Source organism: Cydia strobilella, chromosome 5 (assembly GCF_947568885.1).
Source record: "Cydia strobilella chromosome 5, ilCydStro3.1, whole genome shotgun sequence".
Taxonomy (NCBI): domain Eukaryota; kingdom Metazoa; phylum Arthropoda; class Insecta; order Lepidoptera; family Tortricidae; genus Cydia; species Cydia strobilella.
The window spans coordinates 1,751,015-1,776,369 of NC_086045.1; the positions used below are offsets into that span (position 1 = coordinate 1,751,015).

The window sequence follows — 25,355 nt, forward strand, 5'->3', positions numbered from 1 at the left end:
TCGCTCACTCTCCGCTACAGCGTCCGCTTAAATATTCGCTCGTTGATCCGCCTACGGACGCTTCGGGAGCACCGCTGTTTGAAATACACTTCGACACTGGTACGTGGTCAAAGTACTACTATTATCAAAGTAAAGTAAAGAGACGCAGTTAGCGGGCCTTTAGTCGCTCACTCGCCGCTTCAGCGTCCGCTTATATATTCGCTCGTTGATCCGCCTACGGATAGTTCTGGACCACCGCTGTTTGAAATACACTTCGACACTGGTACGCGGTCAAAGTACTGCTATTATTAAAGTTAAGAGACGCAGTTAGCGGGCCTTTAGTCGCTCACTCTCCGCTACAGCGTCCGCTTATATATTCGCTCGTTGATCCGCTTACGGATAGTTCTGGAGCACCGCTGTTTGAAATACACTTCGACACTGGTATGAGATCTTAATGGAGATTTTAGCTTCGACAAGGGAGCCTAGGACTTATTATCCTTCAAATGACGCCAAAGTAAAGCTTTTTATACAAGTGATTAAACTACATAAGATTTTAAAAAATCAGGGAATGCATGTGTAAGACTTATTCTTAATAATTCAGTCGGTACTCTCATATTACCTTAACTTAACATTAAACATGAAAACTTTATAAACTTAACACAGTAAAAACGGGTATTTTTTTGACAATCGCATGACAAACAGAACAGTTATTTAAAAGGTTCAAATGGATTCAATTGAAAATATGTATAATAAAACTCGCATGTATGGTAAAGGGAATATGTATAGGGAACCGGGAAGAAATCAGGGCGACATACTTTGCGTATCTATGCACCTAAAGGGAAAAAAAAGTGAAGGACGTTTAGTGAAACCGCTCAATCGCGTGCAGCGGGGCGGAAAGTGTGGAGTTCGTCTTATGCCTCCTCTACACTATCGGCGATGATAGAGGATGACTGGCGGGCACGATAGTGTAGAGGGCATACTCGGCAGTCCCCGCCAGTCATCGTCTATCATCAGAGCATTAAACAGAGCAAACGTATGCGAGCGGCCTAAGTGCACGTTGCCGCTTTCCGCTCGCCATTTAGACCGTACAACCAAAGATACATTGATTGAGTAAGATGCGTAAAATCTAAGACAATATCGTGCTTCGAATTTGACAGGTAAACGAGATGGCGCTGTGTACAACTCCATACATTTTGCGGTAACTGATTGTCAATTGTTGACTTTTGACAATTCAGTGACCGCAAAACATATGGCGCAGTACAGCGCCATCTGATTTGGAAACCAAACTAAGGGGCACGTTTTTTTCTTTGACTTTACCTCTCTCCTCTCTATTACAATCAATTCTCTTTGGCGCAACCAACCAACCATTTTACTAACAGACCATTTTAGACCTTAGGTCCAAATAAATAAGGTGCATAGATTCGTAACCAGGCAGTAGAGCGCCACTAACAGTTGGTTTTGTCCCACAGCACCCGACAGAGGCAATAACCCATGTGAGTACTACCCTACCCTTCCCACCGCCATTGTCACCGCGATATCCTCTAAAATTCATAAAAAATTGGCCGAATATGCATTACTAATAGCACTTTTCATCAAAAATTATGCAAAATTTCAAACGCTCTGGAGCAGTGGTTTCCAAAGTTGACTGGGCTCCGAGTGCTCCGACCTATCTAACAAAAACTGCCAAATTCGGGACCCACCTATTGGCCGTCTTAAAATGGGGGCATACAATATTATTGGTAACGCTCAGATAGCCCGATCGGTCGGAATAGCATATTATGTTTCAGGGCCCGCTTAATATTCGATCGCGACCCACCAATGGGTAATGCTGCTAAGTAAGAACGAAAAAAAAGTCGAATTTATTTTTCGAAATCTATGTTTTATAACATATACTGGCAGATTCCGAAACAGTATTGCTGAAAGTTATCTCTATGTATAGACAAAATAATTTAAAATTAGGTCCATAAATAGGTCTTTATATTTACCTAAATACTCCCATGCATGCATTATTACTAAATGCATATTTTTCGAGCTTTGTTCAAAAATTCGAATCCTCTCGCCCTTGAAAGACCGATCTCTTCGTTCAAGCAGTGGGCTTTTTGCCGACTCGATGTAATGCCTTAACTGATTATTTGTAGCTTATTTCATTTCAATAAGGGGTTAGTTATCTCTGTAGCTAAAACATTACCTGAAACATTAAAAAACGCAAATTCGTCCAATTTACATAACATCTACATATAATCTAGCCCTCAAAGGATGTCATGCTTCTCACGCCTCAACTAACAGTCCGCATGATACATGTCGTTCTTGGTATTAGTCACACACACATCTCGTCATCTCTCACCTTTCAGCCTCATTTGTGACGTTTTCAATCAAAAGGTACCACATTGTCGCTTGTTGATAAGGTTCTAATTGAAGCTATATGGAAAAAGCGCCTTACTGACAAGCGACAATAAGTACCCTTTTGGTTGAAAATGGCACATTTTATATCAAAGAGTAAATGGTTGTATAGTCTGCATCTTCTCAAATGATTTTTACGTCTAAGACGCTAATCTGTTAAACGGCCATTGTTTCTTTTGTTAGAGCGGTCGGTCTTTGTTTGCCATTGTTATACACAATGGCACGCGCCGTGGCACGCGCTATGAGACAATGGCAAACAATGGCCGACTGTTCACACAAAAGAAACAATGGCTTTTGTTTTGTTTTGTTTGGGTAGGGTTTAGGGTGTTATTGACTGATTTTAATTTTAATATCACTTAATTATTACTATTTTCTATTAAAATTATGTTATAATGTTATTATTTCAATTTATGTGTGTCCAATTTCGTCTGAATTTTATACTTAAGGGGCCGTAGTCGATTTTGGAGCAAAAATTTAAAATTGATAGATTTAGTCATTGAAATTATACACGTTTTGTTACGTAATATCTAAATAACAAGTATTGGTTTCTATTAGCACGTCTTCTCATCTTGCCTTTTAATAATGAGGTCGCGAGCGTGCGTCACCGGTAATATATGAAAAGAAGGGGTAGTTTTTAAAAATTCATCAAAAAATTATGGTGGTAAATTATACAAATTGATGTATAAGAATAGTTTCAGCAAATGTTGTAGATTGTTATGGTATCAAAATTATGTTGAAATTAATTCGTTTTTCAGAGAAATTGTCACTTGTTTTGAAATAATTTCTGAAGAAAATTGATTTAGTCTAACTTTCATTTACACTACTTCAAAGTCATAATAATAAAAATGTAGTCTGATAAACGTCAAGTACAGGATATGTGTTATACAAAATTACCATGTTTAGCCATCCAAACTTTACGAAATTTACAAATAAAAGCGACAAAATCAGTGCTTACATTCAGCGTTTACCTAAACGTCTATCAGAAAAACCAACAATACTAATTTAGTGAGTCTGTTTTCAAAAAATTGATCTGATAAAAGGTAAGATAAGAAGACGTGCTAATAGAAACCAGTTCTTCTTATTTCAATTAGGTAACAAAAGGTGTACAATTTCACCGACTAAATCTATCAATTTTACATTTTTGCGACTAAAATCGACACCGGCCTCTTAATATCAATAATATGTAAGTGTGATATGAGCGAAAGCTTGAAATAAATGATTTTATTTATTTATTTATACGTAAAAATCATTTGAGAAGATTTATACTATAGAATAGGTTTAAAGTCTAAGAAAAATTCGTGCCTCCAAGTTTGAAAGCCGCATAATATCCGTACATTATAGTCCGACAAGAAATTGTAGAAAATTATTAAGGGCGCCACTTCCTACGTAACTGTCACATTTTTGGCAACAATTTAGTCGCCCACCGCGGCTGTATACCAACATCTTTAACTGTAAAAATCGAGGCACTATTGTTTCTTATTCTTGAACCTCTTCTAATAAATTCTTTACTCATTAAAAACAAGTTTAATGTTGTTTTATCTCCTTGTTTTCCTGCACCTTACTTACCGTACTTTATCTTGATATTTTCCATTCTTTTTCGACGACTCACGCATTGCCTGTGCCGGTTGCGCTAATCATTTATCATTGTTCCATCGTCGACACCGTTAACTGACAATTGAAACCTTACTTGGAAGACATAAGGTTTACTTTTGGTTAGTTAAGAGTGTTACAAGCTTATCATTCGCCGCTTCGCTAAACAAATGCGGATGAGGCTGCGTTTCCACCACAGAAGTTTGAGGTTGCGGAGCGAGGGATGTTTGTTAAGAACCAATAGAATCACTTCATTTACCTATCCTCGCTCAGCGCAGCTCTAGTGGACTATTGTATTGGTTCTTAACAAAAACATCCCTCTCTACGCAGCCTCCAACGTCTGTGGTGGAAACGCAGCCTTAAATTTGAAAGGTTTACGATGTTCATTCCATTTATTTGATAAACGTCGCACAGATTAAAGTTTAGCGGAACGGCGGATTTATTGATTCTGCAGGAAAATTTCCAAAGCAAAATTTTTCACATTAAACAAGTTCTCACATTTTTGTACATAATGGAACCAAATATTCCATTTTCAAACTGGAAATTATTTTTAATACCAGAATGAGGGCTACCGTTTTTGTGCTCATCAATTAGCGCCACTGTAGTTGTAGGTCCAGAAAAACAGATCTCAAAATTCTGCTATGCTTATTTTTATAAAATCAATACGATCTAATATACACAAAGGTATTTTAACGTCTAAATGTGCCATTTTTTCAACCTGTTTAATTTTGCGTATATTTTAGTTGGCACTTTGTTAAACCACTAACATTTATTGAGCTATGTCTATTGTTTACCATGATTAATAAAAGATGGACAAAGATTTACCACAATTATGAATAAGGAGTGAAAATTCCCGATAATAAAAGCTTGAACCCCCCTTGAATCTACACTAGCGCCCCTGGCGGCGAAATTAAACGCGGTAGCCCTCATTTTTCGAGAACTATTTCAAAGTTTTGGAATTATCCTCCAACTTGCACATATATTTATTATTCTCCATCCGACCTGTTTCATACAAGTGTCTTCTACACGTTTTCTTACACAGGTTCGCTAGTCCCGGCTCTACCACTAGACTACGAGCAAACCCGGGAGCTGGAGCTAGTCGTCCGGGCCACAGATGGCGTTACGGGCGCGTCAGCGGACGCTTTAGTAACATTACACATAACAGATGTCAATGATTGCCCGCCGGAATTATCGCAGGTATATGGTTTTCTAAAGTACATTATAATGAAATACCTAATTCCTCGGATGTCAAAACTAAACAAACTTCATTCAAATTGTGTGGGCAAAATCTATCACAAATAGCTCCAAGCATGTTTTTTTGTAATCATAATTTATATCGCTGGAACACCTTCACATTATTTAATTAAAAAATATTTAAAATGTTGAAAAATGTTGAGCGGTTGAATCGCTCATAATTTTTGATGCGAATTCGACAGAGCGTTATGACGTCACACGTTGGACGGTCCAACTGACGTTTGCTACTAATGACACTTATGTGAACTAAAATTATGTACTTTTTATTTATTATTTTAAGCAATTAAATGATAATTTAATAACGAAAATGTATTTGTAACCAGATATAACGGTAACAAACATTCGAATAAAAATATTTCGTTCAAATATGAGGGTAGTTATTTATTATAAACTATTATTATAAAATTCGCTCAATCACTAAAGAGAAAATAATATTTAGGCAACAAATTGTGTGAGGATAAGATAAGATAATATTTGATTGTCAAAATTGTGTAAAAAATATAACATGTTATAAATATAAAGGTATCAACCTCATAATATTCACCTATTTACGAATGATTCGTTTCAGGACTTATATGACGTGGAGGTGAGCGAGGCAGCTGCCGTCGGGACAACCATAATTACCTTCCACGCCAGAGATAATGACACAGGTAAACCTTGTTATCATTTGTTCAAGGGCTATGATGGTCGCCATTTGTAATTTTCAACGTAATGGTCCGATTTCGATAGTGTGTGCATTAAACTGATTAAAACCTTCACAATAGGGAATATTACGCGAAACTCTGCGAACCGACTACCACAATCTGAGAATCCATCGCGAAACAAGAAAATCGTAATTTCGTTATCTAACATCTCTGTTACTGTTGCATATTCGAGCGATAAAGAGGCAGATAGCGAAATTTCGGATTCGCGTGTAAACAAACCGCCTTGATGCATCAATGTAATATTTTATTGTCTCTGAAAACTTGTCAAAAACCTGTTAAAGGTACAGTATGTGTAAGTTACTCTATAGTTTATTAAAAAGGCTAGTGCTGCACTCTGGTGGCAGAACATCGCAGTAATATCCCCTATTGGTTGGGGTTGGCAACTGTCAGTGGTTTCCATAGATGGCGCCAGCGTAGGTTTTCTCTGTCTCTAGTCTTGTTCTATGAGATTGTCTAGCATTCAGGCAATAAAAACCAAGATTGGACACAATTCTAGGGATTGACAGGAAAACCTATGCTGGCGCTATCTATAAAATACTTGACCTCCAACTAGCCAACATGTTATGTTGGAAGTGATTTTCAAGTCTACATATGCCTATGCCATCAAGCATTCTTTGATTGTATAATACGTGTAGGTAAAGCCTCAGAAAAATCATGCCCCTAAGTTCGACATAGCCTTCGGCGCCATGTTTTGTAGTAACTGAATTGTCCAATGCCTATCAATTAAAATTAATTAATTAATTAATTAAATTTAATTGCCTTTTTTCGTAATTTTTAAATTTAACGAAAAATGGAAAATTTTACACCTCCAGCAGGACTCAACTTGCCACCATTGGAACACCGGTCCAATCGCTTTCTGCCAAGAGCCACGGAGGCCTACCAAATGTGTCCTTTTTTCGTGTTATAAAATAATGTTTGATTGTTTAATTTATCCTAACGTCTTCTTAAACTTAATTATACTAGGTCGTTTTGTGTAAGATTGTCCTATTATACTTATTTACTTGCAGGTGTAAACGGCGAAATAACGTACTCGCTTTCTGGCGAGAACTCATCTCTCGCTCTATTCACTCTCGACTCCACCACTGGCGCTTTAGTACTAGCGGCCCCGTTAGACGCTGAAACTACCGCTGAACATCGTCTACTAGTGACGGCGAAGGATGGAGGCAGGCCGGCGTTGGCGGATACAGCGCATTTGAGATTACGAGTAAAGGATGTTAACGACGCGCCGCCGAGATTAGAACGACCAGTTGTCAGGTAACTCATCTCTCGCTCTCTTCTCTCTCGACTCCAACACCGGCGCTTTAGTACTAGCGGCCCCGTTAGACGCTGAAACTACCGCTGAACATCGTCTCCTAGTGACGGCGAAGGATGGAGGCAAACCGGCGTTGGCGGATACAGCGCATTTGAGATTACGAGTCAAGGATGTTAACGACGCGCCGCCGAGATTAGAACGACCAGTTGTCAGGTAACTCATCTCTCGCTCTCTTCTCTCTCGACTCCACCACCGGCACTTTAGTACTAGCGGCCCCGTTAGACGCTGAAACTACCGCTGAACATCGTCTCCTAGTGACGGCGAAGGATGGAGGCAAACCGGCGTTGTCGGATACAGCGCATTTGAGATTACGAGTCAAGGATGTAAACGACGCGCCGCCGCGATTAGAACGACCAGTTGTCAGGTAACTCATCTCTCGCTCTCTTCTCTCTCGACTCCACCACTTATACTGAGCAACTTTTACTATTGGACCAACCCCGAAATCGCGAAAAAAAAATTGACTGGTCCATTTTCTATGCGAGGGTAATTTTTTTTCGCGTTTTCGTGGTTGGTCCCATAGTAAAAGTTGCTCAGTATAATCCCAAAACCTCCGGGAATGCACATATTTTTGGCCACCCTGTATAGTACATTTAAGATTACGAGTGAAGGATGTCAGTGGCCCATTTGAAAATCTACTCTGTAAGTGAATGAAATGAAATGAGAATGATTTACCTTAGGTTTACCTTTACCTTTGCTTTAGGTACTTACTAAATGAAACATAATACATCGTCTAATCATCATAATGTTATCCTCAGCGCCCTAGTAAGCGAAGAAGCCGCCCGCGGCACCGTCCTCGCCCGCGTCGCCGCCTGGGACCCCGACGCCGGCGACGCCACCCGCCTCCGCTACGCCACCGTCGACGCCCCCCCCACCCCCTTACTCTCCGTCGACGAAAACACCGGCCTAGTCACCCTATCAGCACCTAGGGGGTGGCCTAAAAACTCCTCAAGATCGCTGAACGTGTCGGTTTCTGATGGTGCGCACGCGGCGTTCGCGAGGGTGAAGCTTACTGTGGTGCCCGCGAATAGACACGCGCCGAGATTCCCGCATCTGGTGTATGAAGCGAGGGTTATGGAGAATCTACCGCCGCCTGTTCTATTGACTACTGTAAAGGTTAGTTTAATTTTTAACGGTATTTTTAGTGTCTATTCTGTACGTACAAACTTAAGACCGTTCCGGTTTGCCGCTATCACTATCACATTTCGCAAGAAACAACGGGAAAGATCATGCGCGCCAAGTGTCAATTTCGATCGAATTTTGTCGATATTTATTTATTTTAAAAACGTTGCCTTACAATATCGAAATTCGAAAGCGGTAAAATTACTATTTAAGTTAAGATTGCTTTTTCTTCTTTTTTTTGTTTATAGTGTCACATAATAAATAACCGAGTAAAATTGCTTTAAAAGTCCTAGTTAGATGTTACTTTGGGAATTAATTGCATCGAGCGAAGTGTCATAATTCATGTATCGGAATAAATTAATGATAATATCAAGAACTACTTTTTTTTTCCAAGTCTACGAATATCTACATCTCTTAGAAAAATATGATCATATAAGGAGAATTTTCGCCTTCTGGCTCAGGGAACCGCCTTAACGTTCCATTTAGAGTTAAGCCTATTTCGTTGAGGCGCGAATAATGAACTATCATGACGTTTGACACCCATTTTGCTAGCTCAAGAGCTGGATTCAGCTACTTTCAATAAAATCACTCTAAAGAAACAGATGAAAATATCATCGTGACATCATCATATTTCCGGCCTAACAAAAGAATGAAACCGTCAGCGGCTTAGACGGAACGTCCAGTTTCAGTGGAAGGAATTATCCTGTGTTCTCATTAAATTCGCTGAGTGATCCCAAGATTAAACAATATTTGTTTTATTCCAGGCCGATGACGAAGACGGCGGCGAGTACGGCACGGTGACATATTCCATCGACTCGGCGTTGCTGCGAGAAACGTTCTCATTGGATGCTGCCACCGGCGCTTTGACTACGCGAGTGGCTTTAGATCGCGAGGCCAAAGCTGAGTGGGAGGTAATTTCACACTAAACAATTGAAAGAGCAGGATTGACGGCGGCGAGTACGGCACGGTGACATATTCGAATACATGATATATGGGAAGATTTAAAAAATGTATGCGAGAAGTCCTAGTGTCCTCCACTCCTCCCATAGAAATTTTGAATGCCACCAGGCTGTATCTCATGAACCGTGATAGCTAGACAGTTGAAATTTTCACAGATGATGTTCTATTGCCGCTATAACAACAAATACTAAAAACAGAATAAAATTGTGGGTTCTTATCTATGTGATCGTTAAATCAAACGCGAACTCCACGTATAAAACTATAATCTTAATTTCTACAAAGCGCTATGAATTTATAGGATAGCGAACAAGCGATAGGTTGCGATAGCGTAAGCGCGAGCGGCGGGGCAGAGCGGCACAGGTTCGGCGTCGAAGGCGATCGGATGCGCTCTGAGGCTCCGCGTCGCGATCTGGGAGCCGGTCCGCGGTGGTTCCCTCCGCGCGTCTTCTTCGCCCCGCTGTCGCCTGGACGGGTTCACGAGTAGTGGTGTGCGCATGCAGTCTGAGTGATGCGCCACATCACCCCCCTGGGAGTGCTAACGTCCATCTGCGGAAAACAAATTAGGAAATCTGACAATGCGACCAGAACGTGTTTTCCTAACAGGGTCTTCCTGCTTAGCATCGGAAGACGGGACAGCAGCTTGCTGATGCTCAGCTAAAGTGTAAGCTGGCTTTACTCTGTCTATAGTGACTGTCACAGGTCTCTCACTCAGGTCAGGCACTCTTTAAGCCTTGACACGAAGTCAGATGGCTGCAACATGTTGTGAGGGTGTGTGTTAGAATTGAAAAACTCACCCGGGATCCGTAATGGCTCACCATAAACCATCTCCGCAGCCGAGCACCGCAGGTCCTCCTTCCAAGCCGTCCGCAGCCCCAGCAACACGACGGGGAGCACGTCAGTCCAGCTCTTCTCGTCGTGGGCCATGATGGCGGCCTTGAGGGTGCGGTGGAGACGTTCCACGATCCCGTTCGCCGCTGGGTGGTAGGCCGTTGTGTGGCGCAGATGTACGCCACAGAGGCGCGTCAACGCCTGAAAAAGTCGAGAATTAAACTGGCGTCCTTGATCAGTTGTGACAACCTGCGGGCAACCAAATCTCGAGACCCATGTTTCACATAGTGCCTTTGCCACCGTCTCGGCAGTGATGTCATGAAGTGGCAGAACTTCGGGCCAGCCTGTGAACCTGTCCACAGCTGTGAAACAGTATCTGAAGTCGTGTGAAGGTGGGAGAGGTCCTATGAGGTCAATGTGCACATGACTGAATCTCTCACCAGGAAGTGCGAACTGACCGAGTGGGGAAGAGGTGTGACGCTGTACTTTCGCTGTTTGGCACGGGATGCAGGCTTGGGTCCAGGCACGGCAATCTTTCCGTGCGTTGGGCCAGATATACCTTTCCGTGACCAGCTTGGTTGTTGTCCTTACACCTGGATGACTCAGACAGTGTATGGCGTCGAAAACCTGCCGTCGTAGCTCGCGTGGTACGTAGGGACGAGGCCTGGACTGTGAGACGTCGCAGACCAACGTGATGAGTGACCCTGGTACTTGAACTTCCTTGAGAGCGATGGAGGAGTTGTTGGGATCCAGGAGCTCTTGCATCTCAGGATCTGCTTTCTGCAAACGGGCCAGGGTCTCCACGTCTGGTGGCTTCGAAATGGCCTCGATGCGAGAGAGGGCATCTGCTGTAATGTTATCCTTACCGGATATGTGTCTGATATCGGTGGTGAATTGTGAGATGAAATCGAGCTGATTTAACTGGCGAGGCGAACAGTGACGGTCTCTCTGCTGGAAAGCGTATGTGATTGGTTTATGGTCGGTGTAGATCACAAAATGCCTGCCTTCAACCATGAACCTGAAATGCTTGACGCTTTCGTACACTGCCAGAAGTTCCCTGTCGTACGCGCTGTAACGAGACTGGGCCTTGTTCATCTTCATGGAGAAAAATGCGAGAGGCTGCCATTCTTTGTCCACCAATTGCTGAAGCACCGAGCCCAAGGCCGAGTTTGACGCATCACAGACGAGAGCCAGCTGTGCATTCATTACTGGGTGAGCGAGAAGGGTACTTCTAACGATACTTGCTTTGCAGCTGGCGAAGACTTGGAGAAGTTCAGGAGTCCAACTGATTGGATGCGAGCCCTTGACCTTTGGACCAGCTAGCAGATCGTGAAGTGGTGCTTGCTCTTCAGCAGCGTGTGGGATGAAACGCCTATAAAAATTTAATATGCCTAAGAACCTGCGTAGGCCGCTTACAGTCTTCGGAGGAGGGAAATCTCGAATGACTTCGATCCTTGTGTCCAGAGGGCGCGTACCTTGCTCCGATATGTGAAAACCCAGGAAGGTTACCTCGCGCTGACCGAACTCGCATTTCCTCTCGTTGATGAGCAGGCCGTACTCTGCCAGGCGTTTGAAAACCTGCTCAAGGTGCTCCAGGTGCTCGCTGTGGCTTCTGGAATATATCAAAATGTCATCGATGTAAGAGTAGCAGCAATCCATGTCGCGAAGTACTTCGTCGAGGAAACGCTGGAAGGTCTGTCCTGCATTTCTTAGGCCAAAAGACATAAAAGGAAACTCGAAAAGTCCGAACGGTGTGGTTATGGCAGTTTTGGCAATGTCTTCATGAAAAACCGGGATCTGGTTATAAGCTTTGACTAGGTCAATTTTAGAGAAAATAGTGCAGCCTGCCAAACTGTGAGCGTAGTCTTCGATATGCCTAATGGGGTACCTGTCCGGAATTGTTCGCGCGTTAAGCGCGCGGTAGTCCCCGCAAGGTCTCCATCCGTCCTTCTTTGGAGCGAGGTGAAGCGCAGAAGCCCAGGGTGAATCGGAGCGACGAGCGGTGCCGTCTCTAACCATCTCTTCGAACTGCTCTTTAGCCACCTTCAGCCTATCGGGAGCCAGGCGGCGTGGTCTGGAAAATACTGGAGGCCCTGGTGAGGTACGGATAAAATGAACGGTATTATGCTTCACTTGACGTGTGATGCCTGACGGTTTGGTAAGTTGCGAGTACTTTGCAAGCAGGGTGTGGTACTCGCTGTCACCGGAAATCGTCTTGATGCTGGAGATGTCGCATTTCATCCGTATGGCTGCTGTGGAGAGAGTGGTGAGCTTGTCTATCAATCTACCGTCCTGACAGTCCACGAGCAACCCATAGTGCGCCAGGAGATCAGCTCCGATGATCGGCTTGCCAACGCTAGCTACCACGAAGTTCCACACGAAGTCTCGCCGTAGGCCCAGGTCAAGGTGCAGCGTGACGGTCCCGTATGTCTGAATAGGAGTGCCGTTGGCAGCGGTGAGGCTATACTCAGTCGGTTTGCCATCGGGCCAATTCCCACGTGGTACCACGCAGAGGTCGGAACCAGTATCAATAAGGAACTGCAATTTAGACCTTTTGTCGGTTATGAAGAGGCGGCTTGTGGCGCGGCAATCAGTCGCCGCGTTTACTGAGAGCCGCTTGCATTTCCCGACGAGTAATTGCAGGGGGTAGTGCATTTCTTCGCTTTTTCACCAAAAATAGAATGATACCAACACGTACCTGCAGTTCTACTTCGGCTCCGACCCCTGCTCCTCGATCTCGCGTTGCCTCCTCGACGAGATGTTGAGCGTCCTCGGCCTTGATGCATGGACATTTGCGCAATTTGCTTAGTCATCTCGGACTGTGCACGTGTCAGGTCGTCGATGCGTTTCAACAACCCTCCAAAATCGGACGTCGCGGCCGCAACGTGTAATGGCGGCGACGGTGACGTGGCCTCGCAAATTCTGTCGGCGAGATCTGCTAGCTCCTCCAAACTGGCTGAGGCCTGCGAAATTAAAATAGGTTGAACGTGTGTCGGTAACCTTTTCATCCACATACTTTTCATAAACTCGTCATTCATTCCGCCGTCAGCCAAATGTTGTAAATGGTGCAGAAATTGCGAGGGCTTGCGATCCCCCAATTCCTCATTAGACAGCACCTGGGTAATCTGTTGCTGACGGGAAACACACAGGTACTTAGTTAATTCAGCCTTTAACTTTGGGTACTTATCAGTAGCTGGGGGATTCTTAATAATACCTTTAATCTCTTTAGCATACCTGTGATCGAGTTGTGCGACGACGCAATAAAATTTCGTGGCGTCGTCCTTAATACCTGACACGTGAAACTGCGCCTCTGCTTGTCCAAACCAGACCTCGGGATCGTCCGGCCAAAATGGCGCCAAACGAATTGCCACGCGGTTAATGGCTACCGGTGCGCCAACTTGTGCATCAGCAAAATCGTCCGCCGCTCGCGGCGGCGGCGGAGACTCGCCCGTCGCGCCCGCGTCGTTACCATTTCCGCCCATAATTATAACGCGACGACAAAACTTCTTGCGGTCCGTATGCACTCTCGGGTCACCAATGTGGGTTCTTATCTATGTGATCGTTAAATCAAACGCGAACTCCACGTATAAAACTATAATCTTAATTTCTACAAAGCGCTATGAATTTATAGGATAGCGAACAAGCGATAGGTTGCGATAGCGTAAGCGCGAGCGGCGGGGCAGAGCGGCACAGGTTCGGCGTCGAAGGCGATCGGATGCGCTCTGAGGCTCCGCGTCGCGATCTGGGAGCCGGTCCGCGGTGGTTCCCTCCGCGCGTCTTCTTCGCCCCGCTGTCGCCTGGACGGGTTCACGAGTAGTGGTGTGCGCATGCAGTCTGAGTGATGCGCCACAAAATAAATATTTAAGTAGGGCTCCCATACAACAAACGTGATTTTTTTGCCGTTTTGCGTAATGGTACGGAACCCTTCGGCGCGAGTCCGACTCGCACTTGGCCGGTAATTCACTGACAATCTGGGTTTACCAGAGTATATAAATAATAAATATTATAGGACATTCTTACACAGATTGACTAAGTCCCACGGTAACCCTAAGGAGGCTTATGTTATGGGTACTCAGACAACTATACAATAGTGGATTAATGGGGATTAATTATTTAATGGCCATAATAAATGGCCATGGTCCTATGAATTACTCCGGGATTTGAACCCAGGACCATCGGTTTAACAGGCAGCGTCACTCCCCACTAGGCCAGACCGGTCGTCAAATATATATCTTCTAACGTTGCACCAAACCGTCGGTCACCGTTAAAGCGTTCGCAAAATTTTATTGTATGGGAATTTTCATAGTCCTCTGCTGAGTGATGTTAATCAGTCTGTCAAATGTGGTTGGTGCAACTGGCCCTAAATCTCTCTTAATCCCCAGGTACCAGTGGCAGCGCGCGACGGAGGCGGCCGTATCCGTCACACCACCGTCCGCGTCCGCGTCCTCGACGCCAACGACCACGCGCCAGAATTCCCTCTCCGAGAATACCGCGCCTCCGCCCCTTACAACCTGCAACCACACAAGCCTTTCCTGACTTTAACTGCGCATGACGCGGATATTGGAGAACATGCGAGGATCAGATACGAACTGTACGATGGAGAGTTGAATTCTGATGCGTCAGGACTGTTTGAGATAGATTCGGTGACTGGGGCGTTGGCTTTTGCGAAGAATGCCTCTGCTTTCGGTAAGTTTCCTTTATTTGTTTTGACGGCAAATTGACGCTACTATTTACACATTTTTTTCTTAAGAGCCCGGTTACGATTTTAGTCGCAAAAATGTAAAGTTGATAGATTTCTTCTGTGAAATTGTACACCTTTTGTTACCTAATTGAAATAACAAGTACTGGTTTCTATTAGCACGACTTCTTATCTCTAGGTTTATCAGATCATTTTTTTGAAAAAAAGCTTACTAAATTAGTAATGATTTTTTTTCTGATGGACGTTTAGGTAAACGCGTGTAAAGCACTGACTTTGATGCTCTTATTTGTAAATTTCGTAAAGTTTGGACTGCTAAAAATGGTAAATTTGTATAACACATATTCTGTACTCTAGGTTTATCAGATTACATTGTTGTTATATGACTTAGAGTTCGAGGAAATGAAAGTTAAACGAATTCAATTTTCTCCAGAAATGACCTCAAAACAAGTGACAATTTCTCCGAAAATCTACTTATTTTCGACGTAGATTGCATACTCAAATAATCTGCAATGTTTACTTAAACTGTTGCTGTACTTCATTTTATTTAAATTGCAACTTTTATTTTCTGACGATTTTTTAAAAACTTCCCCTTTTTCTGGCATAACATCGGTGACACGCGCTCGCGGCCTCAGTCCCGCGCGAGAGCTGGTAGAGGCAGGACGTTTGTTGATCGGCTCCGCACGTTGCATCGACGACGACGAAGTTATTTATCATTGTGTGCGTCGCTCGCCGTGTAAAAAGTTATATTTGTTTGCGTGTTTGGCTGTACTGTGTGCGTGTAAACTGCGACCAGAAACTTTAATCCTTGGGTTGTAAGTACTTGTTTATTACGCCTTCAAAAAAAAGGAGGTTCTCAGTTTGACCCGTATGTTTGTACGTATATGTATGTATGTTTGTTCGCGATTATCTCGCATTTGGCTGAACCGATTTTGATGCGGTTTTTAGAAAAGTGTTTGTTACATTCTGGAGAAGGTTTTAGTATACATAGAGCTAAGCTGATGCTGAACCCTGGCTGTACCTAGTGGAACGCAGGTTTAGTGCAACATAGGCAAACGCTGTTTTGGTCTGTCTTGATGAGCAATTAGGAGAGCAGTACCCAAGATGGAGCTGATGCTGAACCCTGGCTGTACCTAGTGGAAATCAGGTTTCGTGCAACATAGGCACACGCTGTTTTGGTCTTCCGACACGTCTTGATGAGCACTTGGGAGAGCAGTACCCAAGATAGAGCTGATGCTGAACCCTGGCTGTACCTAATGGAACGCAGGTTTGGTGCAACATAGGCACACGCTGTTTTGGTCTTCCGACACGTCTTGATGAGCAATTAGGAGAGCAGTACCCAAGATGGAGCTGATGCTGAACCCTGGCTGTACCTAGTGGAAATCAGGTTTCGTGCAACATAGGCACACGCTGTTTTGGTCTTCCGACACGTCTTGATGAGCACTTGGGAGAGCATTACCCAAAATAGAGCTGATGCTGAACCCTGGCTGTACCTAATGGAACGCAGGTTTGGTGCAACATAGGCACACGCTGTTTTGGTCTTCCGACACGTCTTGATGAGCAATTAGGAGAGCAGTACCCAAGATGGAGCTGATGCTGAACCCTGGCTGTACCTAGTGGAAATCAGGTTTCGTGCAACATAGGCACACGCTGTTTTGGTTATTCGACACGTCTTGATGAGCAATTAGGAGAGCAGTACCCAAGATGGAGCTGATGCTGAACCCTGGCTGTACCTAGTGGAAATCAGGTTTCGTGCAACATAGGCACACGCTGTTTTGGTTATTCGACACGTCTTGATGAGCAATTAGGAGAGCAGTACCCAAGATGGAGCTGATGCTGAACCCTGGCTGTACCTAGTGGAAATCAGGTTTCGTGCAACATAGGCACACGCTGTTTTGGTTATTCGACACGTCTTGATGAGCAATTAGGAGAGCAGTACCCAAGATGGAGCTGATGCTGAACCCTGGCTGTACCTAGTGGAACGCAGGTTTGGTGCAACATAGGCACACGCTGTTTTGGTCTTCCGACACGTCTTGATGAGCAATTAGGAGAGCAGTACCCAAGATGGAGCTGATGCTGAACCCTGGCTGTACCTAGTGGAAATCAGGTTTCGTGCAACATAGGCACACGCTGTTTTGGTTATTCGACACGTCTTGATGAGCAATTAGGAGAGCAGTACCCAAGATGGAGCTGATGCTGAACCCTGGCTGTACCTAGTGGAACTCAGGTTTCGTGCAACATAGGCACACGCTGTTTTGGTCCTCCGACACGTCTTGATGAACACTTGGGAGAGCAGTACCCAAGATAGAGCTGATGCTGAACCCTGGCTGTACCTAGTGGAACTCAGGTTTGGTGCAATATAGGCACACGCTGTTTTGGTCTTCTGACACGTCTTGATGAGCAAATGGGAGAGCAGTACCCAAGATAGAGCTGATGATGAACCCTGGCTGTACTTAGTGAAACTCAGGTTCATTTATTGTTATCAGAACTTCCACCCCCTTTTAACCCCCAGTACCTACTGCATGTTAAACGTGTGGTAGCTCTGGTCAGGTGCCTGCTTCATCTGGCAGCCCTCCAGGTGTTCCAGGTCTTGAAGAACTTAACCTGCCTACAGCATACTCTACCAACTTCAGATTAAAAGAGTTTTACCCCTGATCCGATGCGTCCAGCAGTACTCCAGGTGTTCCAGGTTTTGAGCTGTCTCCGTCATACACTACCCACAACACGTTGAGCGAGTGTTACCCACCCTTTGCACTCAGCAGCACTCCCGGTGTTTCAGATCTGGAGCTTTCCCCATCATACACTACCAGCGGCACGTTGAGCGAGTGTTATCCGTTACCCCTGACCCTTTGTACCCAGCAGCACTCCAGGTGTTCCACGTCTGGAGCTTTCCCTATCATACACTACCAGCAGCACGTTGAGCGAGTGTTACCCCTGACTCTTTGCACCCAGAAGCATTCCAGGTGTTCCAGGTCTTGAGCTGTATCCATCGTACACTACACACTACCAGAAGCATGTTGAGCGAGTGTTACCCCTGACCCTTTGCACCCAGCAGCACTTCAGGTGTTCCAGGTCTTGAGTTTTCCCCATCATACTCTACCAGCGGCACGTTGAGCGAGTGTTACCCCTGACCCTTTGCACCCAGAAGCACTCCAGGTGTTCCAGGTCTTGAGCAGTATTCATCGTACAACCAACCACACGTTGAGCGAGTGTTAGAAGAGTGGAGAAGAGAAGAGGATGACTTTGGAAATAAAAATTATTATCACCCTTCCCAACGATTAAGACTATCTCCATAATATCAAATTCCATCCAAATCGGTTTTATTGGATCCCATACAAATTTCCATTACCCCCCCCCCCCTGCCCCCCGTTTCTGGGGTAAAACCTATCCTATGTCCTTCCCCAGGACTCAAACTATGTCCATACCTCATTTCATCTTAATCGGTTCAGCGTTTATTGATTCCCCATACAAATTTCCACCCCCTTAAAGGGTGAGTTCTTGAATAAAAAGTATTCTATGTACTTCCCCGGGATTCAAACTATCTGTATACCAAATTTCAACAAAAGGCTAGTTTCCCCTCTGGGTTGGAACGTTGGAAAGTCAGATCGCAGTCGCTTTCGTAAAAACTAGTGCCTACGCCAATTCTTGGGATTAGTTGCCAAGCGGACCCCAGCAGACTTCCATGAGCCGTGGCAAAAAGGCTGGGATAACGCGAGTAAGATGATTATATATATATAAGATATTGCCTTAGTGCAAATCATTATCATCATGCTATATAATTTGTATGTATTATATGAATACATAGGTAAATTGTTAAGAGTAATAAACGATTATATCAAATTTACCGAAAGTTTTATTTTAACCTAATTAAAGTTATAAAGTGACGCATAATGTTGCGAAAGTATCAATATTGTTTAGGCGGTCGCGTTATTTCAAGCAGCGGCCGGCGTTCGGTTACTGTGTAAAAGTCGTATTTTCGCGCGTTTTCAAATCGACTACGGGCTCTTAAAACAATGTAAATATTTTAGAGAACTTATCCGAAGTCAGCCGGTGTAAAAAGTGGTATCTGTTGAAATTTAATTTACACATTCTGAAATATTTGGCGTTAAAATGTGTGATTTTTAAATTGTAGGTGCTAAATAGTGTTCTTTCTACTGTTTATTATACTATTTTTTAGTGATGGAGTTGTAGTGGAAACTCGAGTTTTCCTAGTTTAGATATTTTAAAATGAATTGAATAGAGAACTTATCCGAAGTCAGCCGGTGTAAAAAGTGGTATCTGTTGAAATTTAATTTACACATTCTGAAATATTTGGCGTTAAAATGTGTGATTTTTAAATTGTAGGTGCTAAATAGTGTTCTTTCTACTGTTTATTATACTATTTTTCAGTGATGGAGTTGTAGTGGAAACTCGAGTTTTCCTAGTTTAGATATTTTAAAATGAATTAGGAGGTCTAAAACATTGGGTAAATTTTATTTATCATTTAAAATTGTCATTTAAAAGTCAATTCTACCAGCAAACATAAGAAAACAACTTGTAATGGCGCGCACAGCCGCGCATCACAACACCACGCCGCGGCCACGTGACGGACAGCGAAGCTACCTATCGAGCCGCGGCCACCGATCGAGTGCCAGCCCACTCGCCCCACCCGCCGCGCGCCGTGCCGAGAGTATAAAAGCGGCGCGCGCCCATACAACAGCGTCAGTTGGGCTCACCGCCTTCTGCAGTGAGGACAGCTGATCTCCCGGTCGAGCCGGCGTGTTTTCAGACGCGTAGACACCCGGTTCCCCTCCGACCCTTCCTGATTCCCGTAGCCCAGTCAGAGCCGGCGTGTTTTCAGACGCGTAGGCACCTGGATTACGTAACCCGTCCTACCCTGTATCTTGGTCCGAGCCGGCGTGTTTTAGACGCGTAGGCACCCTTGATACTCCCTATCGCCCTGGTCAGAGCCGGCGTGTTTTAGACGCGTAGGCACCCTAGGCGCTCCCCCCGATTCGCATATCCTTCCCGTCTCGCCATCCCCTTCACTCTTAGGGGATACCGTTCCCAAACCCGCGAGTAGCTTAGGGTCCGCGCCGTACCGTTACAAGAATTAGAAGCCACCCCGCGTCGTACCTAGGATACCTAGACTTAAGGAATCTTACTTTATAATAAACCGGCATAAAAGCCCGCCGATTTGTATTACAACATTACAACTGTGTTTCCTTATTCTCACTCTGCACCCTCTCTCTCCTCTGAGCTAAATAGGAAACCCTTGCTCCCGTCTGGAACAAGGGAGGTGTATGAGGTCGCGCCCGCCCCGGCGAACGTGACCCCATCACATCTGGCGCCCAACAAAAAAACTCACGTAGGAGTCTATACGGTATCCTGGAAGGAACCATTGCTCGAGAGAGGACAGAATAAATAAATAAATAAATAAATATTTAACATATACCGCCCCGTGTACTAATATATTCCATACAGCCACTACACGTAGCATCACCGCACCGAGGCAACTGGGACTGTCGCATCCCGCCCACCCGTAGAGGACACCTAGCCCGCACAGAGGTACACCAGGAGCCCCGACGCTCCATCCAAGTAATAATAAAAAAAAAAACCCCGCACGGACAACCGCGCACCGTACAACCGCTGCTTACCGGTAGGTATTAGAAATGCCTACAAGTTGGATATACCGACTGAAAAAACCCGAATTAGTACAAGAAGCCACAAAACGTGGCGTACCGACCGAAGACTTAACCGTAGAGGAGATACGTAAGGGCTTGGTGGAGATCCTGAAAGAGGAAGAAGCGGGAGAAATGGCGGAAAACAATGCAAAGGTAATAACAAAATTGATAAAAGAATGGAACCTCTCATTTAAAACCACAGACAACGCCGTCGAGTTCATAGAACGATTGGAAGAGCTCATTGACGCCAGCAACGTCGCAAAAGAGGACATACTGCCCGCACTACCACGCATCCTGCAGGGCAGAGCACTCCTGTGGTACAGAAATAACGCCGAAACATGGAATAATTGGGACCAATTCCTAAAGGTATTTAAATTATACTACTTCCCGGCCAACTACGAAGAGGACCTGGTAGCCAGAATCGTGGCCAGGAAGCAAAAGTTCCAGGAGAAATTCACCGACTACGTCACGGACATACAAACACTGATGCGCAGGAACGGAAACCACGATGAATCGGAGAAATTGCATCGCATCCACGAAAATATGCTACATAGCTACAAACTGTACATAAAAAAGCAGGACTACAAGACATTACCAGAGTTATTAAAGTTAGGAACCGAGTACGAGAACATACGAGCATCCACGTACAGCGCAACGACATCCTCAGGAACAGGGCGATACACTCCCCATCACATCTGGCCCCAACACAGCAAATGGAGAGACCACAAGCAAGAAGATAGCGAACAAACGACCCAGAATAGGGACGACAGACGCCACAACAACCAGAGACCGAAACCCGAGCAGAGACAGAGTATGAGCCACACAGTGCATCCGAGGTATGACCCCAAGACCAGCTGCTGGTCCTGTGGGAAACCGGGACATAACGCAGACGCCTGCAGGGGCAGACGCCAAGTGTTTTGCAGCCAGTGTGGGAAGCTGGGAGTGCTAAGCAGGAACTGCTGCAAAAAAACAACCTGGAAAGGGCAGGAGAAGTTAGGAGCAGCCGACAGCCCACAGGCGAGCGACAACCGCATATACACCAAATTACGCATAATGGAAACAGAATACCAAGGCATAATAGACACAGGATCCACCAACTCCTACATAAACCAACAGGTATACGACGAATGCAAGAACTCTGCGTACCAGAACGAAGAAAAAACGAGAGACATAATACTAGCAAACGGGACCAAAACGCAAGCACACAACAACCTATTGGTCGACGTAGAAATCAAAGAAGTAAAAATCAGACATTGGCTCAGAGTGTTGCCGTCAGCCACGGACATTATAATAGGAATGGACATCCTGAAACGCCTAGGAATATCAATAAAATGGCCACAGCTGAGCCAAGACGAAGAAGATCCCGATGACAAAAATACACAGAGAAAAAGTCAGGAAAACAGAGAGGACAAGAAGCAGGTAGGGACATCAGAAGAAAGCCAGAAGAGTACAGCCGACGAATACAACCAACAGAAGCCAAGCACGCCGCTCACAGAGGTACAACAGGCACAATTACAACATCTACTTCGACACCAGTTTGAACTCTGCGACAAGAGTCCAAAAGGTAATACCTGGGTACAGCACCGAATAAAACTGAAACACACGGAGCCAGTAAAACAAAGATATTATCCACGAAATCCCAAGCAACAGGAAATAATAGACAAACACGTGAGCGACATGCTTCAACAGGGCGTGATCGAAAGGTCACACAGCCCATACAGCTCACCCGTAGTACTAGTGAAAAAACCATCAGGTCAGTACCGATTCTGTGTAGATTACCGTAAGATAAACCAAATATCCGAGAAAGATGCATACCCGCTACCACAGATAGACGACACACTAGAAAAGCTAAGACAAGCGCAATATTTCTCAAAGTTCGACCTCAAAGACGGATATTGGAACGTACCACTAGAGGAAAAGAGTAGAGAAGCCACAGCATTCACGGTCCCTGGCAGGGGCCTATTCCAGTTTACCGTCATGCCATTCGGCCTCCACTCAAGCGGGGCCACATTTCAGCGGTTACTGGATAGAGTGATTGGCCCAGAACTTGAGCCGCACGCGTACGTATACTTAGACGACATAATAGTCTGCAGTCCAACATTCGACGATCATATGACACACCTGGAAGAAGTATTCACGAGAATACGACAAGCAGGCCTACGCATCAACAGAGAAAAATGCGAGTTCGCAAAATCAGAGGTAGAATACTTAGGACACACGGTAACCAGACAAGGGATCAAGATGAACCAAGAAAAAATACGAGCAATCACCGAACTAAAGACACCAGCAACCGTAAAAGAAACCAGGACGTTCATAGGAATGACGTCATGGTACCGTAAGTTCATACCAAAATACGCAGAAATAACAGCACCATTAGTAAAACTACTCAAGAAAAACCAAAAGTTCGAATGGAAACAACCCCAAGAAGAAGCATTCCAGAGACTAAAGGAAATCCTAACCACAGACCCAGTACTAACGAGAGCAGACTTCTCGAAGCGTTTCCGACTCGAAACAGACGCGAGTGACATAGGCCTCGGGTCGGTATTACTTCAAGACCACGACGGGAACCCCAAGGTAATAATGTACGCCAGCAGGAAACTCACGCCACCAGAAACCAGATACTCAACAGCGGAGAAAGAGTGCCTAGCAATCCTGTGGAGCATAAGGAAAATGAAGGCATTTCTAGAAGGGTACCAGTTCACCGTAGTAACAGATCACCAAGCACTACGCTGGCTAAACAGCGTAAAGGACCCCACAGGCCGGCTGGCCAGGTGGGCGTTAGAATTACAGCAATACGACTTCGACATCGTGTATCGGAGCGGAACACAAAACCAAATAGCAGACGGCCTATCCAGAAACCCCGTAAGTGCAGCAAAAGAAAACGAATGGTACGAAGAAAAATGGAACCAGATTACCAGAAACCCCGAAGCAGTACAAAACTATCGTATGCGAGAGGGGAAAATGTACACGAAAATAGAAGCCCCGCAGGTCGAGAGAGGAACAGACACCGAAACAGAGTGGAAATTATGCGTACCAGAGGAAGACAGACAGCACATAATACAACAAAACCATGACATACCCAGCGCAGGTCACCTGGGAATGGAGAAGACATGGAAACGTATCGCACAAAGGTACTACTGGCCACAAATGCAACAGGACGTGAAAGCACACGTAAAGAAATGCGACGCATGCCAAAAACACAAGCCATCACAACAGAAACAACCTGGGCGAATGTACGTAAATAACCCCGAAGCCCCATGGGAAACAGTCACTTCCGACCTAATCGGGCCACTACCGAAGTCAACAAAAGGGTACCAATGGATCATAGTGTTTCACGACAAGTTCACAAAATGGTCAGAAATAGCACCGATACGGAACGCCACAGCCCCGAGCATATCACAAGCATTTGAACAATTAGTGGCACTACGACACGGAGCACCACGACGCCTGGTAACAGACAACGGTAGACAATACATATCAAAAATCTTCAAGCAAACGCTTCAAAAATATGGTACACAACACCAACTTACCCCGCCGTACGCCCCACACTGCAACCCGACAGAAAGAATAAATAAAACGCTCGGAACTATGATAGCAACATTCGTCAACAACAACCACAAAACATGGGATAAGTACATAGCGGAATTCAACTTCGCCTTAAACACATCTACACAACAATCAACAAAATATACCCCAGCATTTTTAATGTACGGAAGGGAACTACGGAACCCTAACGACCAGAACGTGTTCCCTACACCGCAAGTAACAGGATTCGCGAAGTTACAGGAAATATACGACATCGTGCGAAAAAATCAAGAACGAGCGTCAACAATCCAGAAAGGGTACTATGACAGAAATAAACGAGAATGGGCCCCACAACTCAACGACCTCGTCCTAAAAAGAAATTACACGTTATCCAAGGCAGAACGCAGCTATACCGCAAAATTAGCACCAAAATACGTCGGACCATACGTAGTGTTAGAAAAAAAATCCCCAGTAATATATCTCTTGCAAGACAACACGACAAGGAAAAAGGTCATAACAGCACACATAAAAGATATGAAACCCTACCATTATTAAAATAGAAACAAACAAACAACACCGGAAACAAAGACCGACAGATAAATACACGGAAAACCGAGGAGCGAACAGACAAGTAAATATGAACCATACGCAACCCACACAGAGTACAGAGTCGAGCGACAAAACACAACCAGAAAAAGAAATTTCAAAAAAAAATACAAACCACGCAGCGCGCACCCAAACAAAATTTGGAAATGGAACATGGACCCGGTAAACGTCAGTTTGAAACAAAAAAAAAAACATATAGGTTAAAAAACAAAAAACATAACTAAATAAATATTATCCACACCACCATCGACAGGTAAACAACAAACCGAGAGCATAGAAAAATGGACCTAACGCACTACATCATAAGGTGCAAATCACAATGCAGAAATGAGACCGGCCAAATCAAGTAAGTCACAATAACAGGGATACCCGTACATTAAAACAATAAATTAACCTATAAAACCAGTCGACCAACGTCACAACAGTTACATCATCCAAAATGGACCCATGCGTAAGACGTGCCACGCACCCTCAACAAATCCCGGACGGAAAAAAACGGAGCCGAGACCACACCATGCCAACCGACCGCAGGACCACACAAAAGGAAAACCCCTCAATGTTCCTAGGACCAGGAACCAAAAAAGGGAGTTGGGCCACGGGAGGAGTCAAAACAGGCGCCCCGCACACGCAGACGAACACAAACAGCGACACGTTGTTCCCAGCACACCTACCAACGCCGACACGAGCGGAACACGTGTCCCCCGATCCGCCACAGGGCA

At 44.7% G+C, this 25,355-nt stretch overlaps 1 protein-coding gene and 1 long non-coding RNA gene across 2 annotated transcripts in view; one reads left to right on the forward strand and one right to left on the reverse strand.

The window, feature by feature from the left end:
* LOC134741322 (fat-like cadherin-related tumor suppressor homolog) overlaps nt 1-25,355 on the forward strand; it is a 183,601-nt gene that overhangs the window by 122,974 nt on the left and 35,272 nt on the right. Inside the window, exons 24-30 of the mRNA XM_063674072.1 lie at nt 1,449-1,472; nt 5,012-5,166; nt 5,792-5,873; nt 6,935-7,181; nt 7,995-8,352; nt 9,123-9,269; nt 14,529-14,832. Coding sequence (XP_063530142.1) covers nt 1,449-1,472; nt 5,012-5,166; nt 5,792-5,873; nt 6,935-7,181; nt 7,995-8,352; nt 9,123-9,269; nt 14,529-14,832 — 1,317 coding nt within the window. The remainder of the gene's footprint in view (nt 1-1,448; nt 1,473-5,011; nt 5,167-5,791; nt 5,874-6,934; nt 7,182-7,994; nt 8,353-9,122; nt 9,270-14,528; nt 14,833-25,355) is intronic.
* LOC134741334 (uncharacterized) overlaps nt 1-25,355 on the reverse strand; it is a 178,988-nt gene that overhangs the window by 117,625 nt on the left and 36,008 nt on the right. The window lies entirely within an intron of this gene.